The sequence below is a fragment of the Pygocentrus nattereri genome, chromosome 5 (genome assembly GCF_015220715.1).
Source record: "Pygocentrus nattereri isolate fPygNat1 chromosome 5, fPygNat1.pri, whole genome shotgun sequence".
NCBI classification, from domain to species: domain Eukaryota; kingdom Metazoa; phylum Chordata; class Actinopteri; order Characiformes; family Serrasalmidae; genus Pygocentrus; species Pygocentrus nattereri.
This window is the reverse complement of record NC_051215.1, coordinates 29,330,906-29,345,919: the sequence shown is the minus strand read 5'-3', so window position 1 is coordinate 29,345,919 and position 15,014 is coordinate 29,330,906. Positions and strand designations below refer to the sequence as shown.

Below are 15,014 nucleotides of genomic sequence, written 5' to 3'. Positions count from 1 at the left end.
CCATTACCTTCATCTACCATAGCTTCGTGCAGTGCTACCACGAACTCAAGTTCCGCTCTGCCCGCTGCACCAGAAGCCTCTCAGCCGAGTTCCTCAACTGACCAAAATCTCTGCCTGAAACGGTCTGCGCAGTCCTTTGCTGTGGACCTGCTTCTTTGTCATGGATTCACTCAGAGATTCAGTTGGTCTTGTTGACCTAATGACTGGACTGATCTCTGGTCTCAGGTAGAGTTTAGGGGCTTGGTCTTAAATACATGTAATTGTGTTTATCCTTTGGGCCATTCAGGTTCAGTCCATCGAGGAGCCAAGTGTCTGCAGGAATTAGTTCCAGCTGTGCTCCACATCATCTGATTTCAGAGAGGTGCTCTTCACGTAACCCCTTAAACCTTTGGCCTATCGTTCAGAGATTAGTCTTATACACCAGGAATTATTAATTAAGTACACCCTTAAAAAGAGGGTTCTTTGGGGGTTCTTTATTAAAGGCAGTGGTTATAAACCCTGAAAAATATGGGGCTGAGTTTTTTCAAAGGTTCTTTTGAGTGATGCCATAGATAAACCATTTTAATTCCCTAAAGAATGGGATGTGTGACTGTGAAGAACTGTAACATGTATACAAATCTTCACCAATTTAAAGGTTCTTCCTAGAACCTTTATTTTACCTTTACATTATCTGGAGGTTCTTTAATTTTAAATATATTCTTCACACATTTACAAAAAAGCTTCTCTGAAGAACCATCCATTGGAAGGTTCTTTAGAGAAGCACACGAATGACCTGTTCCGGCACCTTTATTTTGTGTGCACAGAACAATGATTGCATGGTTGATTGTTTTTTTCTCTATGATAAAAGAATGCTATATATATATATATATATATATATATATATATATATATATATATTTAAAAATGCTATATATATTTTTTAAAAGTTCTATCTACTTCCAAACAAAATAAAACCTTTTGCTATTATACCCTATTTTGCTAAAAGTGCACCTCACTTTTAAACATAAAAGTGACAGAAAGGGTTCTTTGGAGTGACATAGTAGAGGAACATTTGGTCCCAGAAAGAACCTTTTAGTGGATAATTTTTAAAATAACTGTTTTTACAGTAACAAGTCCAGATTGTGTAGAATTTTTTTTTCTTAAGGTTTAAGAACCACTACATAATGTAAAGGTTCTATACCAATTCTTAGAACCATATATCCAAGAACCATTAAAAACCTTTACTTTAAGACTATGTAAGTAATGTAGTTAGGGGAGCGAGGAGGTGAAGACCAACAGGCCCTTAAGGTTTAAGGGGTTAAACAAAGACCCAATTCAGCCAAGTCAGTTGCTGTGGCGCACGGTTGGACGGTATACCTGCGGACCCTGCGTCCCTCCGTGGTCCGAGTCAAGGGCCCGCGGTTCATCCAGCTGGCTCACCTCTGGCAGTTTTATTTTTAGGAAGCCACAGGATGAAGCGATGCATGCCAGGTTTCACTCAGCTGTGCCGTTTTTACAGTGGCTGCGCTTACTGAGCTTCCAGAGCGGTGGGGGAGGCTACCATGGCGACAGTGGCTTTCAGGCCAGATGTCCCTGTCAGGGGCACACTGGCGGAGGGCAGCTTTGTCGTGTCAACCAGAAGCCTTGAAAGCACTCCACACATACACACAGGCTGAAAAGCTTCTCCCTCACAGTCTGACAGACATGCGCTTCATCCTCTAGCTGTGGCTCACAGCCACCAAAGGGATTTAGCTTCTGAATGCCATCTAGTCAGCCCACAGCCTTGGCAGATACATGGGAGAAACATAATTACACTTTTTTTCAGCCACAGTGTTCTTTTATGATACCTGGGTTTGTCATACAAAACTTCCAAAACTCAGCAGTCAAACTTTTAAAGACAATTGAAAGAAGCAATGTAAGGGAGTTACTTAATTATTACGAAGATGAAGAGAGCAAACAGAATTTGCATTTCAGTTTATACCAGCAATCAGAATGATTCTGTAGAATCCAATTGAGTGTGACAGAAATCCTTCAGGGATAATGAGAGATGGAGAGTGAGAGAGAGACAGAGAGAGAGAGGAAGAGCGAGAGAGGAGAGAGCTTAGCTGTGTAGGCAGCTGTGCTGTATATGTAAAGTGGAACACAGAGGGGTACGAAGCAGGGGAGTTGCCATGGAGTGCTTCTATATGGATTGGATGGGTGCATAAAGTGCATAAAGACCGCCTCCCGAGCTCACGTTTCACTACCCGCCAGTCTCCTCAGTATCTCAGCACGGCTTCATGCTGGAGCAGCTTGAGGATCGTAATTCCACCATGACCAGCACTGGCTTTCACATTAGACACCCTCTTTCTCGGGACCCACAATGTTCAGGAAAGATTTTAAAACACAATATTGCCGCAAGGCGCACTCCTCATCCATCCCATCATCTTTTCTTCAACTCACCATATATGTGGTGGCTTTGTTGTTGTTCTGCCATCTGTGAGCCAGACATACGGGGCATTCAGAGATCTGATGCTGTATAATGTTCTGGATTTTTCCTTTTTCACATTAATTTATTTAAAATAGAGGATAAAGTGCACTTGGAGAAAATATGTATGGAATCTATTGGGTACCACGATGCCTTGTAAATATCCTTGACCTACTTTTTATACCCTTGGTTCACACACACACACACACACACACACACACACACAGAAAGCAGATTTCCTTGTTTAATTAAAATGTTGTCAACGTTGCATTGGCTTATGCAGAAAACCTTGAATGTCCAAATTCACTGTTTTGTCAGCTCTTTTTATAGAGATATTTCGTTTTCATGGTTTTGTACTTTCGTTTATCCTAGTTGTTCAAATAATACATCTACGCCACCAGTCAAAAGTTTAGACACAGCTACTCAGAGAAGGTTTTCCTTATTTATAACTCACTATTTTACATTGGAATTAGAGTGAAGACATCAAACTATGATATATCACTTACAGAATTATGCAGTGACCTTAAAAAACTTAAAAATGGTAACTTTACAGGTGAATGTAACTTGTAATGAATTTTTACCCAATTAAAATTTCTATTGGTCCTATATGACAGAAGAAAACCTCGTTTTTTTGTCATTTTTCAGTTTTTGACATAATTTGAAAATGCCTGTTGCCCTTTACATTGTGTGTAAATTTCCCAAAATGACATAGAAAAAAGTTTGGTTCCATTTACTTACATGAAGTAAAGTGGATTTTTTCCTTCTCCTGTAAAGTTACCATTTTGGAGATAAAAGGTTTTGTTTCAGCAACAGCGATATACACACACAGACACACACACACACACACACACACACACACACACACACACACATACACACACATTTTCTTAACCCTTTCTGGGACATGGGAGTGCTAGAGCATATCCCAGCGGTCATTGGACGGGGAAGGCAGGATACACCCTGACATATACACACAGACATATACATTCACACTTAGGGCCAATTTAGCATGTCCAGTTGGCCTGACTGCATGTCTTTGGACTGTCAGAGAAAACCGGAGCAGCCGGAGGAAACCCATGCGGACATAGGGAGAACATGCAAAAATTCCTGGAGAATCAAACCCAGGCCTTTCTTGCTATGAAGCAACAGCGTTTTATGTATATTTGGTCATGTTCCACATGAGCAAATTTAAGTTTTTACATGTAGTTTGAAATGTCTTTAAGATTATAAACATCATCCATTCAATCTTCCAAACTTTTGACTGGTAGTGTTTATGGAGACAGACGGAGAAGATATTAAATTTAAAAAGAATGGGGGCGGACTCAGGAGGCTACTGATGTACTTCACTGACAGGCTGTTTTGGTTGCCAATCAGCATGAATTCATTTTCAGTTCAAGAAAACAACAGTGCTAATAGATTCTTACCCAACTGTGATAATGCTGACCCTGTTGATTCAAATAGTTTATTTTCCGCCTGTGTTTCCCAGTTGCAGTCAGGGGATTTTATTCACTATTCAATGCGGCTCCATCTGCTCCCTTTTGTCTCTTCATTGGCCTCCACTCAGAATGCTTGTGCTTGATTTTGATTGCTTTTTATGATAGTTTGCTGTTGCTTATTCCCCAGAGAGTGTTTTATAAGTGTACTTTAAATGTGTACATTTGCAGTGATTTGAGGCAAATTGGGCAGCAAAGGGCAGTTATTGATGGTGAAACCTTCAGCAGTGATAGACGCATCTCCAGTCTTGTTTGGTGACGCCTAGGTTCTCTGTCCTGGTCCTGGAGCATCTCCTGTTCTGTACATGATAGAGCTTTCTCTGCTCTAGTGTATCAACATTGTTAATTATCCAATAAGCAGCATTAGATACTGTTGTATACAAAAGTTTGGGTACCCCTGGTCTTGACTTTCTAAGTGAAAATAAGTTAACATATATTCTAAAGAGGACACATTTTATTGCACATTTACTGTTTATTTGCTGAATTTAATATATTGGAAAACATCAAATCAAACATCAAATGTCAACTGTGCAAAAGTTCTAGCAGATTCCATATTTGATATGTTAATTTTTCCCCTCAATATCTTAAACTCAGCAAGTAAATAGAAATTGGGCACTTAAATTACTGGAAAAAAGGCACATTTAATTTGATTCTTGCAGATAATTAGCTTATTTTCAGAAAGTCAACAAATTGTAATTTAACTGGAGGAATACAAACCTTTGGATACTACTGTATGTCAAGAGCAAAGAAAAAATTAAAATGTGCTGGGCAGGGGTACTCCTGGACCACACTGTAAAAAATGGTTCATCAGTTCATCTTAAAAAAAGAGAAATACATCACATGGTACATTTTAAGAAATACAGGAAAGAAACAGTCATTGGGGCAGTGTCCCTCTTGTCACTGGGGTTGTGTCCTCAATGGTAGATCTCAGTACCTTTAGTCAGGGATCATAACTGTACCATAATCCACTGAAATGATATTTTCTAAGTTGTATTGACTCCACACCCCGTCTCGTCTCCAGGCTTTTTATTTTATTGTTCTGTTTTAAAACACTGTGTTATGAAAAGGTAAAAATATGAACTTTTCACCTGTGAAAAAAAACTTAAGGTACACAATTAATGTTAAAACCACTGTTCTGCAAAAGATTTGGTTAAATGAATGAAAGCAACTTTTTTTTTTCAATTGAAACCTTAAAAACCAGGCATTTATCATACCACAGCTATTCATATCACACATAGGTCTCATTTCAAAACAAAGGGAGATGTAATATCACACCCAAGAGTTGGGGGATGAGAGCATCTTCACCACTCCTGCAGATCACACTCTCAGAAAGGAAGTTAACATCACAAATTCATCTCGCATCCTGCTATTTCCACCTCGGTTGGGAGGCGAGTTGATACGCCTCCCTGTTATTGCTGTTATTGTCACTAATGAGCATCTTCATTCATTCATCAGCGTCGCGATTCAGTGCTTTCCTCATGAGATGTTGAATGCGGCACGGATGCGGGAGTGATTGGAAAATGATCCATTTTGAGGCTGATGACAGGAATGAAGATGTGTCTAACGTGCTACAGCAGTTCCCTCCTCGCTAATTAAACTCCTGATTATTCTGAAAGGCCTGCCTCCACCACCGCAGTGTAACTAACATTAACTATGTTATACCTTAGCTTGTCTCTCTTTGCCTCTTTCACCATCTCACCATCCCTCTCCGGGTGATCTATTTAATGGGCTCTTTTTCTTTAACAAACATAGAGAAGAGCACAAAAGCCAGGTTTCTTGAGTCAAGCTGTCAGTCAGGGCTCGGTAAAGAGATCTTTATTCCGGCGTCGCTCTGCTGAGCCCATTTCAATAACCATGGTAAACATGATTCTTTTTTAATTTACCTGTCAAGCCAAGCAGATTCTAATGAAATGCTCAGGATTCCCATGAAAATGAACATGGTCCTCAACATGTGTGCCAATGGCCATGAAACCTCATAAGCAAGACTGCTTCATCAGTGGAGTTAAATCTTAATTGCCAACATTTCCTGAGCTCTCTACGAGCCCCTGGGGAAGGCTTTGTCCAGTTAATGAATGCCATATTTCAAGTATCCCTGAAAATAAGCTTCAGTCTTGCCATTACATCCTTCACGAAGCAAAATGGGTCAAAGCTACATTGATCCCAATGAAGAGCTTAAAGGAAAGTTGCACTGATTTGTCTGATTTTCTGCATAATTCACTCTTTGAGAGGTAAACATTTCAGTCACTTGAGTCATACAGAGTGGTTTGATGTGAAATGGTTCATTGCGGTGAAAGTTCCTGACTCAGATTTATTTCAGCAAATATAACATTTTACTTGTTATCCAAAACATTCAGTGAAGCTAGACGTCTTTTGAAATTTTCTATGTAATGTTAATAAGAGTAAAACATTAATTCAGAAACTTATGTTTTTATGGGCAGTTTTCCCTTGCAATACTCTGTATTAGCGACACAAAACTTTGGATGTCTGATTCCTATCACCCCCACTGTGAACAATTCTGAGTTGGTCATTTTCAGTAGAATGGAGCAGTTCCCATCAAACCTCTTTCAATTATTTCATAACATGTAATTTAATTATGCAGAAATCTCTGAATCATCTCTGAAAAGTCCCTTTGATTAATTAATGGAAAGTATGCTATTAAATTTAGTAAGTAGTCTGAGATGTAAATTCAGTGAAGAAAAAGATGAGTGATGGAAGTGGAAAATGCATTATGATGCTCACTGTGATGGTTTCACCTCCTATCAACTGTGTGATTTTTTATCATTTGGTAATTTTATGTTATAAGCCCATTTACTACCAATTAGGAAATGCTGAAGGTTTTGTAGGTCTCTCGAAACCAAAATAATCCAGATTATCATCATTTGAGAATTACAGATGAGACGCATTGTGCAAATGTTTTTTTTTTATTATAGATATACAAGAAAGAAAGAAAAAGCTTTATTTCAACACGCAGCTGCTTAGCTTTCTGTAAATGGCTTGAGCTTTTTTGTGGGAATTTCAAGCAGGAGGTGTTGTGGGGTTTAAATGTTTTGTTATAGCCTAATAGATGAGCTGGCTACTGTTGTGAGAGTATAGATTAAGTCTAAAATGCCAATAATGCAGAATCTTTTTGGATTGTTTTTAGCACTCCCTACCTTTTTAAATAGAAAGTCTATTTTGTATAAAGTAGCATATAAGGTGTCTCTGTAAAAGCTGCAGCAGCTCTATGAAAACTCTCTAATTAAGTATGAATAAATTTCTGATGAGTACATGTGATTTGTCTGTGTGTTCTTTCTGATGGCTGATAAATTTTAAAGAAATTATTTGTTAGTAAAGCTCTTTAGTAAGCCTGCTATAAAGAGCACAGATAGTCTACAAGTCTGCTTGCCAACTGAACAATTCTCCTGAGAGTTACAGACTTTTATTGCTCTTGCCTAGAGTTCTCCTGGGGATGGAAAATTCCTGTTTTTTTCCATTATCACAACATGTTGCTTGAAGTCAGCCAAAATGGAGCTTCGGTCAACAGATAAAACTTTATGTTCAAACTTGAATTCAAACTCAGCTTATCAATCCAGATTGTTGCAATTCCTTTGTATTTTTATTTTATTTTGTTTTTAATAAATAAACATTGGGTTAGTAATAAATATTTGTTAGTGGATTGTTTTGTGCTTTCCATAGACTTTCGACAGAATGCAGGAATCAAAAGCATTAAATCCCTCAGACCAGCAGCTAGAGTTTGGGAAAACTTGTTTCTGAGGTTTCAAAGTTACCAAGCGCACACACACACACACACACACACACACACACACACACACACACACACACACACACACTTTCTAAGCTGCTTATCCTTCTGGGTCACGGGGGAAGCTAGAGCCCATCCCAGCCATCATTGGCAGGATACACCCTGGACAGGTCACCAGTCCATCGCAGAGCAGACAGACAAACATATACATCCACACCCACACCTAGGGGTAATTTAGCATGTCCAATTTTCCTGACTGCATGTCTTTGGACTGTGGGAGGAAACTGGAGAACCCGGAGGAAACCCACGCAGACACGGGGAGAACATGCAAACTCCACACACAAAGGACCCGAGTTGCCCGGCCCGGAATCGAACTCAGGCCGAACCCAGTGGCAGCAGCTACCGAATGCGCCACTATACCCAGTGGTGGACAGTAACTAAGTAAATGTAATTTGTTTCTGTACTTAAGTCGTTTTTTAAACAGACTGGTTTACCAAGAGAGATGCTGGAGGATTTTCACCTAAAATGAGTTCATGAGGCGAGTCTTGTTATAAAAATGATAACAGGACATCAGAGCCATAATTACTCTTTTAGTACTTTTGATACTTAAGTACATTTGAAGCCAAATACTTTTGTACTTTTACTCAAGTTGAGGTCTGGAGTAAGAACTTCTACTTTTACTGGAGTGATATTTTACCTTGGGAATCTCTACTTTAACTCAAGTACATGATTTGTGTACTTCGACCACCTCTGATTATACCACTCAAGTTATTTGGTCAAATCAAAGCATCACAGTACTGTTAAATGGCATGTAGTTGTAAGAAATAACCTGGTTTGATTTAAGTGCTACACAACACTGTCACCTTATTAGCATCAGCAGTGAGAGTAGCAACGATTTAATTTCACATTCAAAAAGTGTACAAACCCTCACATGGCGGAGTTTCCATGTGAATTTAAGATTGTTATTAATGTAAGAAAAAAACTGGATTATGTTTAAATAACGTTTTACTGCATGATGCTAGTAGATTCTGGTATTTCGATGAATTCATAAATATGTTGATGCATTAAAAGCAAGAGTTCATAATATCGCATTAATGTTTAGCAGATCTAATATTAGGGCTTCTTAAAGATTGCTTTAATCCCGGGTTTAAGAAGATCGGCCACATGCAGTGTAACGTGCTCGTATTGGAAAAGAAGACGACGGAGGCGAAACGTCTCCTTTTCGATCAGGCACCAGGACCTGCTCTGGCGTCATTTCCGGGCGGCCCGGCCTCGGTCTGCGGGTTGGAGGAGCGCGGCGGCGGCGGCTCTCAGCTCTCAGCTCTGCGGGATTTAGAGACACTTCTCCGCCAAAATGTACTACAGAATCAGCGGAGTGACAGGGAGGCTAACGGGGGCTACACCGGCGGGCGCATACTGCCCTCAGGTAGGGCACTTTGGGCTGTTTTGTGAAGAAAAGCGGTCAGTGACTCAAAGTGACCTTCAGCCAGGCGGAAGCGGGCTTAGCTTGTAGGCTAACTCAGAGCGGCTGTGGCGCGGGAATAAGATCATCTCCCATTTGATAAAAGACACAGTTCGTGCACATTTACTAGTCTGGGGTTCATTCCTGTCATATATATTTGGTGTACCAGCTTTCTGGAACGTATGTGGAAATAAAACTAACCGCTGGCTCGGTCGGTCGGTCCGGTTAGCCGTGTTAAGAAACTGAGTGTGTTCGTATTCGAGCGATAAACAGCGTCTCACTGTAAATAGACTTCAAAAAAGACAAAAGCGCCACCGACAGCTGTGACCATGATTTAACGTTATATTCACAATTTCTCGTCTTGTGCTGCGCGCAGTCCAATTAAACATGACCAACTAAGTTCCCTTCGAAAGCCCGCCTGCCTCTGGGAAATGTTTTTAACTACTGAAAATTCCCACATATGATCAGAAAAGCACATTGTGACACAATGTATAATGATAACGATAAGTACTGTCATATTGCTCAGCCTTTTTCATTATATGGCCTATTGCTAAACGAGCAGTGCTCAGCTCTGATAGTCAGAAACGTTTTTAGGTGCTTTATAGTTAAACTGTCTAAATATAATGTATATAAATCTCTACACAAGAGATGTTTTATATGCTATTATATCTACTCACTTTCTGCAATCGTGTGGCACCTTTGCCACATCTGTGAGGGACGTTGTGGTGGCTGCCATAGTGACCTTGCCCCCCCCCCCCCCCCCCCCCCCCCCAGTGCAAGTTCAATGGTTTACTGTATTTTCTTACTAAAGTATTGAGATTTTTCAACCATTTGCCTTTTATTTTTGTATTTTAATATATTTATGAAGTGGCTGTCTGTTTACACACAGGGACTGAAGCCCACATTGCCCTCAGAACCGGCCCCCATGATCTTCGCCTCTCCCACCAAGGTTGTGTCAGAAGCAGGCGCTGTAACAGAGTATATGGGATCTAACAAGGTCCCTGAACTTCAGAAGATCTTCCAGGTATTACATTGTCTCTGTGGCTTTTCACTGAAAGGAATCTCTAGAATGTTAGCTTACGGTTAAGGGTTAGGACCCTTATCAGTCCCACAACGAGGCAGTTTCACCTCTGTATTTAACCCATCCGTGCAGTGAAACACCACATACACACTGAGCACCCTTGCCCTGAGCGGTGGGCAGCCGTAGCTGCAGCCCCCGGGGAGCAGTTGGGAGTTAGGTGCCTTGCTCAAGGACACCTCAGTCATGTACTGTTGGCTCTGGGGGATCGAACTAGTGACCTTCCAGTCACATGGCTGGTTCCCTAACCTTCAGCCTGCCCCACATACACGTGACCTTCATCTACAATTGAAAGCTATCATGACTTGGAAGCAAGATTGCCAGGGTGCTGTAGTAGAGGTCAGTGTGGGACTTGTTTTTTCAGTCCTGCTCTTATAAGATTTTATCCCCCTTTTGCAGATAATTGGCATTGTTTGTCCTGCCCCTGCCTGCAACTGAAATGTTTTGACCTGCTCCCCACCACACAGTTGACATCTAACATTTGAAACACTGTTCACAAATTTAGTATTCTCTGCTTAAATGATACGATAGTCATGGTATTTGGGCTTGCTGTGAAGTAATTTCACCAAATGCCATTTATTCCAAGTAAACAAAAAGAAAAACAAAATGAAACCACAAAACAGTTCCTTTTGGTATTTTGCTGGACTCTGCAGCTGTGGCCATCAAACTGAAGGGCTCGCGGTCTCTGTAAGCTACAAAACTTTGTGTGTTCACTCTTTAGAATGACTTTGTTTTTAATGTTATCATTTTATATTAGTTATGATTTGTTATATATGCTCAATAATTGTAAATGTGTAAAACATACAGAATACAATGATTTGCAAATCCTTTTCAATCTATATTCAATTGAATACACTACAAAGACAAGATATTTAATGTTCAAACAGATAAACTTTTTTTGCAAATATTCACTCATTTTGAATTTGATGCCTGCAACACGTTCCAAAGAAGTTGGGACAGGGGCATGTTTACCACTGTGTTACATCACCTTTCCTTTTAATAACACTCAATAAGCGTTTGGGAACTGAGGACACTAATTGGTGAAGCTTTGTAGGTGGAATTCTTTCCCATTCTTGCTTGATGTACAACTTCAGTTGCTCAACAGTCCGGGGTCTCCAGTGTCATATTTTGAGCTTCATAATGTGCCACACATTTTCAATGGGAGACAGGTCTGGACTGCAGGCAGGCCAGTCTAGTACCCCCACTCTTTTACTATGAAGCCACACTGTTGTAACACATGCAGAATGTGGCTTGGCATTGTCTTGCTGAAATAAGCAGGTCGTCCCTGTAAAAGACGTTGCTTGGATGGCAGCAGATGTTGCTCCAAAACCTAAATGTACCTTTCAGCATTAATGGTGCCTTCACAGATGTGCAAGTTACCCATGCCATGGGCACTAACACACCCCCACACCATCAGAGATGCTGGCTTTTGAACTTTGCGCTGATAACAATCCGGACAGTCCTTTTCCTCTTTGGCCCGGAGGAAACGACGTCCATGATTTCCAAAAACAATTTGAAATGTGGACTCGTCAGACCACAGGACACTTTTCCACTTTGTGTCAGTCCATCTCAGATGAGCTCGGGCCCAGAGAAGCCGGCGACGTTTCTGGGTGTTGTTGATATATGGCTTTCGCTTTGCATGGCAAAGTTTTAACTTGCACTTGTAGATGGAGCGACGAACTGTGTTCACTGACACTGGTTTTCTGAAGTGTTCCTGAGCCCATGTGGTAATATCCGTTACAGAATGATGTCGGTTTTTAATGCAGTGCCGTCTGAGCGATCAAAGGTCACGGGCATTCAATGTTGGTTTTCTGCCTTGCCGCTTACTTGCAGAGATTTCTCCAGATTCTCTGAATCTTTTGATGATATTATGGACTGTAGATGATGAAATCCCTAAATTCCTTGCAATTGCATGTTGAGAAACGTTGTTCTTAAACTGTTGGACTATTTGCTCACGCAGTTGTTCACAAAGTGGTGAACCTCGCCCACCCTTGCTTGTGATCGACTGAGCCTTTCAGGGATGCTCCCTTTATACCCAATCATGACACTCACCTGTTTCCAATTAACCTGTTCACCTGTGGAATGTTCTAAACAGGTGTTTTTTGAGCATTCCTCAACTTTCCCAGTCTTTTGTTGCCCCTGTCCCAACTTCTTTGGAACGTGTTGCAGGCATCAAATTCAAAATGAGTGAATATTTGCAAAAAACAATTAAGTTTATCCGTTTGAACATTAGATATCTTGTATTTGTGGTGTATTCAATTGAATATAGGTTGAAAAGGATTTGTAAATCATTGTATTCTGTTTTTATTGATGTTTTACACAACGTCCCAACTTCATTGGAATTGGGGTTGTATAATATATGATAATTCCACTTTTTTTAGGCTGATCATTAATTTGTGGGATGTCTCTTAATGCATGCTTTGTCCTGCTCCCACCTGCTGTGGGCTTGTTACCTACCCGCTCCCGTGCACGATACTGGAAAAAAAAGTCCCATTCTGCAAGAGATTGTGGTGGGTCCCACAGAAGAGCGGAGTGAAGTAACTGTATTAGCCACATAACAAAGTGTATGCTGATAGTACACCACGAAAGATATGCAGAAATATGCAGTCTTTTACATTCTGCATACATGTTCAGTAAATTATGTGGACTACATACAAAAGTTGGGACAGAATGTCAAATGCTAATAAAAACAGAGTTGATTCTGTTTGACCTATGAATTGAGAAAAAAAGTACAAAAACACAGGATTTGATGCTATTTTATAAACGTATTGCTTATTTTTCGTTACAAATTTGATGCCTGCAACACTTCAAAAATGTTGGCAGAGGAGCCTGTTGTAGATGCAGTGACAAATAGTATCTATTGACCACAGGTTGATGAAATATTTTTGAGCCCATGTGGTGATGTCACCAAAGCATGTCGAATTTAGTCCATAGATTGTCCAGATTCCTTCAGTCTGTTTTTATTTGCATTTCACATTGTCTCAACTTTATTGCAACCTGTTCATTTGATTAAATCTGACATGTTATTTAATAAAGTAAATAATTTTGTCAGGTTTAAAGAAAAGCAATTATAATTTTCTCTGAATATCGTCTGAATTTAGGTTCTGCTTTCAAACGCCACAGATATAGGATGCTGTCCACATGAACATGTGTAGCTTTGTCATTGAAGTTCATTGAGCTGTTTTTCACTGTTCACAGAAAGCTGACGGAGTGCCCATTCACCTGAAGCGTGGAGTCATGGACCGACTACTGTACAGGACTACAATGGGCCTGACAATTGGAGGAACCCTCTACTGCCTAGTGGCCTTGTACATTGCTGCCCAGCCCAGAAAACCTCAGTGACTTCAATCCTCATCCCCTGTGGATTTGACAGATTGTAATTATAACAGGTGGGAGCAAGAAAGTGGACTCTTAAGACTCTATTTCCAAAGGCAGTTGCATGTTGTTGCCATGTTCTTTCACTTCCATTTAACCTTATTTATAACCAGAGGTCTGGTGCTGCCAGCTGTATCTCAAGAAGTCTTGCAATTACATCTTTTCAACATGAAATAAGAGGTGAAAAAAATAAACAGCCATCAGGGGTTTAGACTGGGTTTACTGGGGTACGTGCTATGACTAAAATTGTGCTGGGGTCTTTAAGGACCTTTTAAGATGAGCAAACCTCCAGCTGGTGAAACAGAGGCGTGTGGGCACAGATGATTGCTTTGACACTTTTTGATGACAAAGTAAAAATATTGTGGGGGGAAAAAGAAAATTCACAGGAACTGTGGAAGCAGTTGGCACCTTCAACAGGTTTTGATACTTGGCCAGGATTTTTTCATTGTTCGGACAGCTGGACAGCACGCTGCTTCAGTTTGGTCGTGCTTGTAATCCTGCCGATGTCCAGAGCAAACTGACACTGCAGGTGTTTCAGACATGGCCATGAATCTGTCAGCACATGTGTGACTGTAAATGATGTTCTTGTAATTTTTCTTGAAAATAAATATATTTTGTTTGCAAAAAGCAAGGAAAAGAGTCTTGCATTGTGAATGTGCAGTAGTTGTAGTTAGATGTCTGATGTTAAACAGAGTAAAAGCCAGTGCAATAAAGATGAAATGTTTATTTCTCAGAAGATGATTTGAATTTAGTTTGCAGCACTGTGCAAGTGTCACAGAGCACCGTTCATTTATTAATTTTCCAGCGCCAAACAAATAAACAGCAATTCACCTTTGTGAGGGAGGGAGGAGAACTGGCTCTACCTTTGTAGTTAAAATAGGTGTTGAGGTACACCCAGGAATTTACAGTCTCCCCCATTGCTAGATTTGGAGGTACAGATAACCAGATGTCAAGATAGGGGGTTGTTAAATGACAAAGGACCGCTCTCCACAGCCTCCACACATCACCTAAGACATACAAAATTCAAATGAGATTAACCCAAATGGCAAGTAAAAGCAGAAGTTGAAGTTCATAAAAGCAAATAAAGTAAAATAATATTTAACACCTAAAACTGAATGTTACATTTTCACAAACCTTCCACAAGTGACTTTTGAAAAGGTGTAATTTGTTTCAACCAGCTGAGGAGTAAAATACTTGCTACGTGCTGTCATTGCTGGGGAACATTTGGGATTACATGATTGCAAGTCAGTTGGTCAAAGGAGCTGGAAAATGATTTATGTCAAAAGGAACAGTGTTGACATCCTGCATCAGCAAAAAGGAACGCTGGGAACACCCCATCACCAGATTTAAACAACACTGAACTTTTGAGAAATTTATGAGCACAGAGTACAAAATAGTTTTCCACCCCCTTCATGTTT

At 40.2% G+C, this 15,014-nt stretch overlaps 2 protein-coding genes across 3 annotated transcripts in view; both read left to right on the top strand.

The window, feature by feature from the left end:
- The window catches only part of LOC108422667 (potassium voltage-gated channel subfamily G member 3), a 12,958-nt gene extending 12,112 nt beyond the window's left edge, over positions 1-846 (top strand). For both annotated transcript variants that reach the window (XM_017690624.2, XM_017690622.2), the window contains exon 2: positions 1-846. This exon is cut by the window's left edge and continues 545 nt beyond it. In XM_017690624.2, coding sequence (XP_017546113.1) covers positions 1-101 — 101 coding nt within the window. In that variant the 3' untranslated portion in view covers positions 102-846.
- Positions 847-8,932: 8,086 nt separating this feature from the next.
- LOC108422693 (cytochrome c oxidase subunit 7A-related protein, mitochondrial) lies at positions 8,933-14,233 on the top strand. Its single transcript, XM_017690625.2, has 3 exons — positions 8,933-9,107; positions 10,033-10,167; positions 13,420-14,233. Exons 1-3 carry the CDS (start codon positions 9,036-9,038, stop codon positions 13,561-13,563), a joined length of 351 nt encoding a protein of 116 aa, XP_017546114.1. The 5' UTR covers positions 8,933-9,035; the 3' UTR covers positions 13,564-14,233.
- The last annotated feature ends 781 nt before the right edge of the window (positions 14,234-15,014 follow it).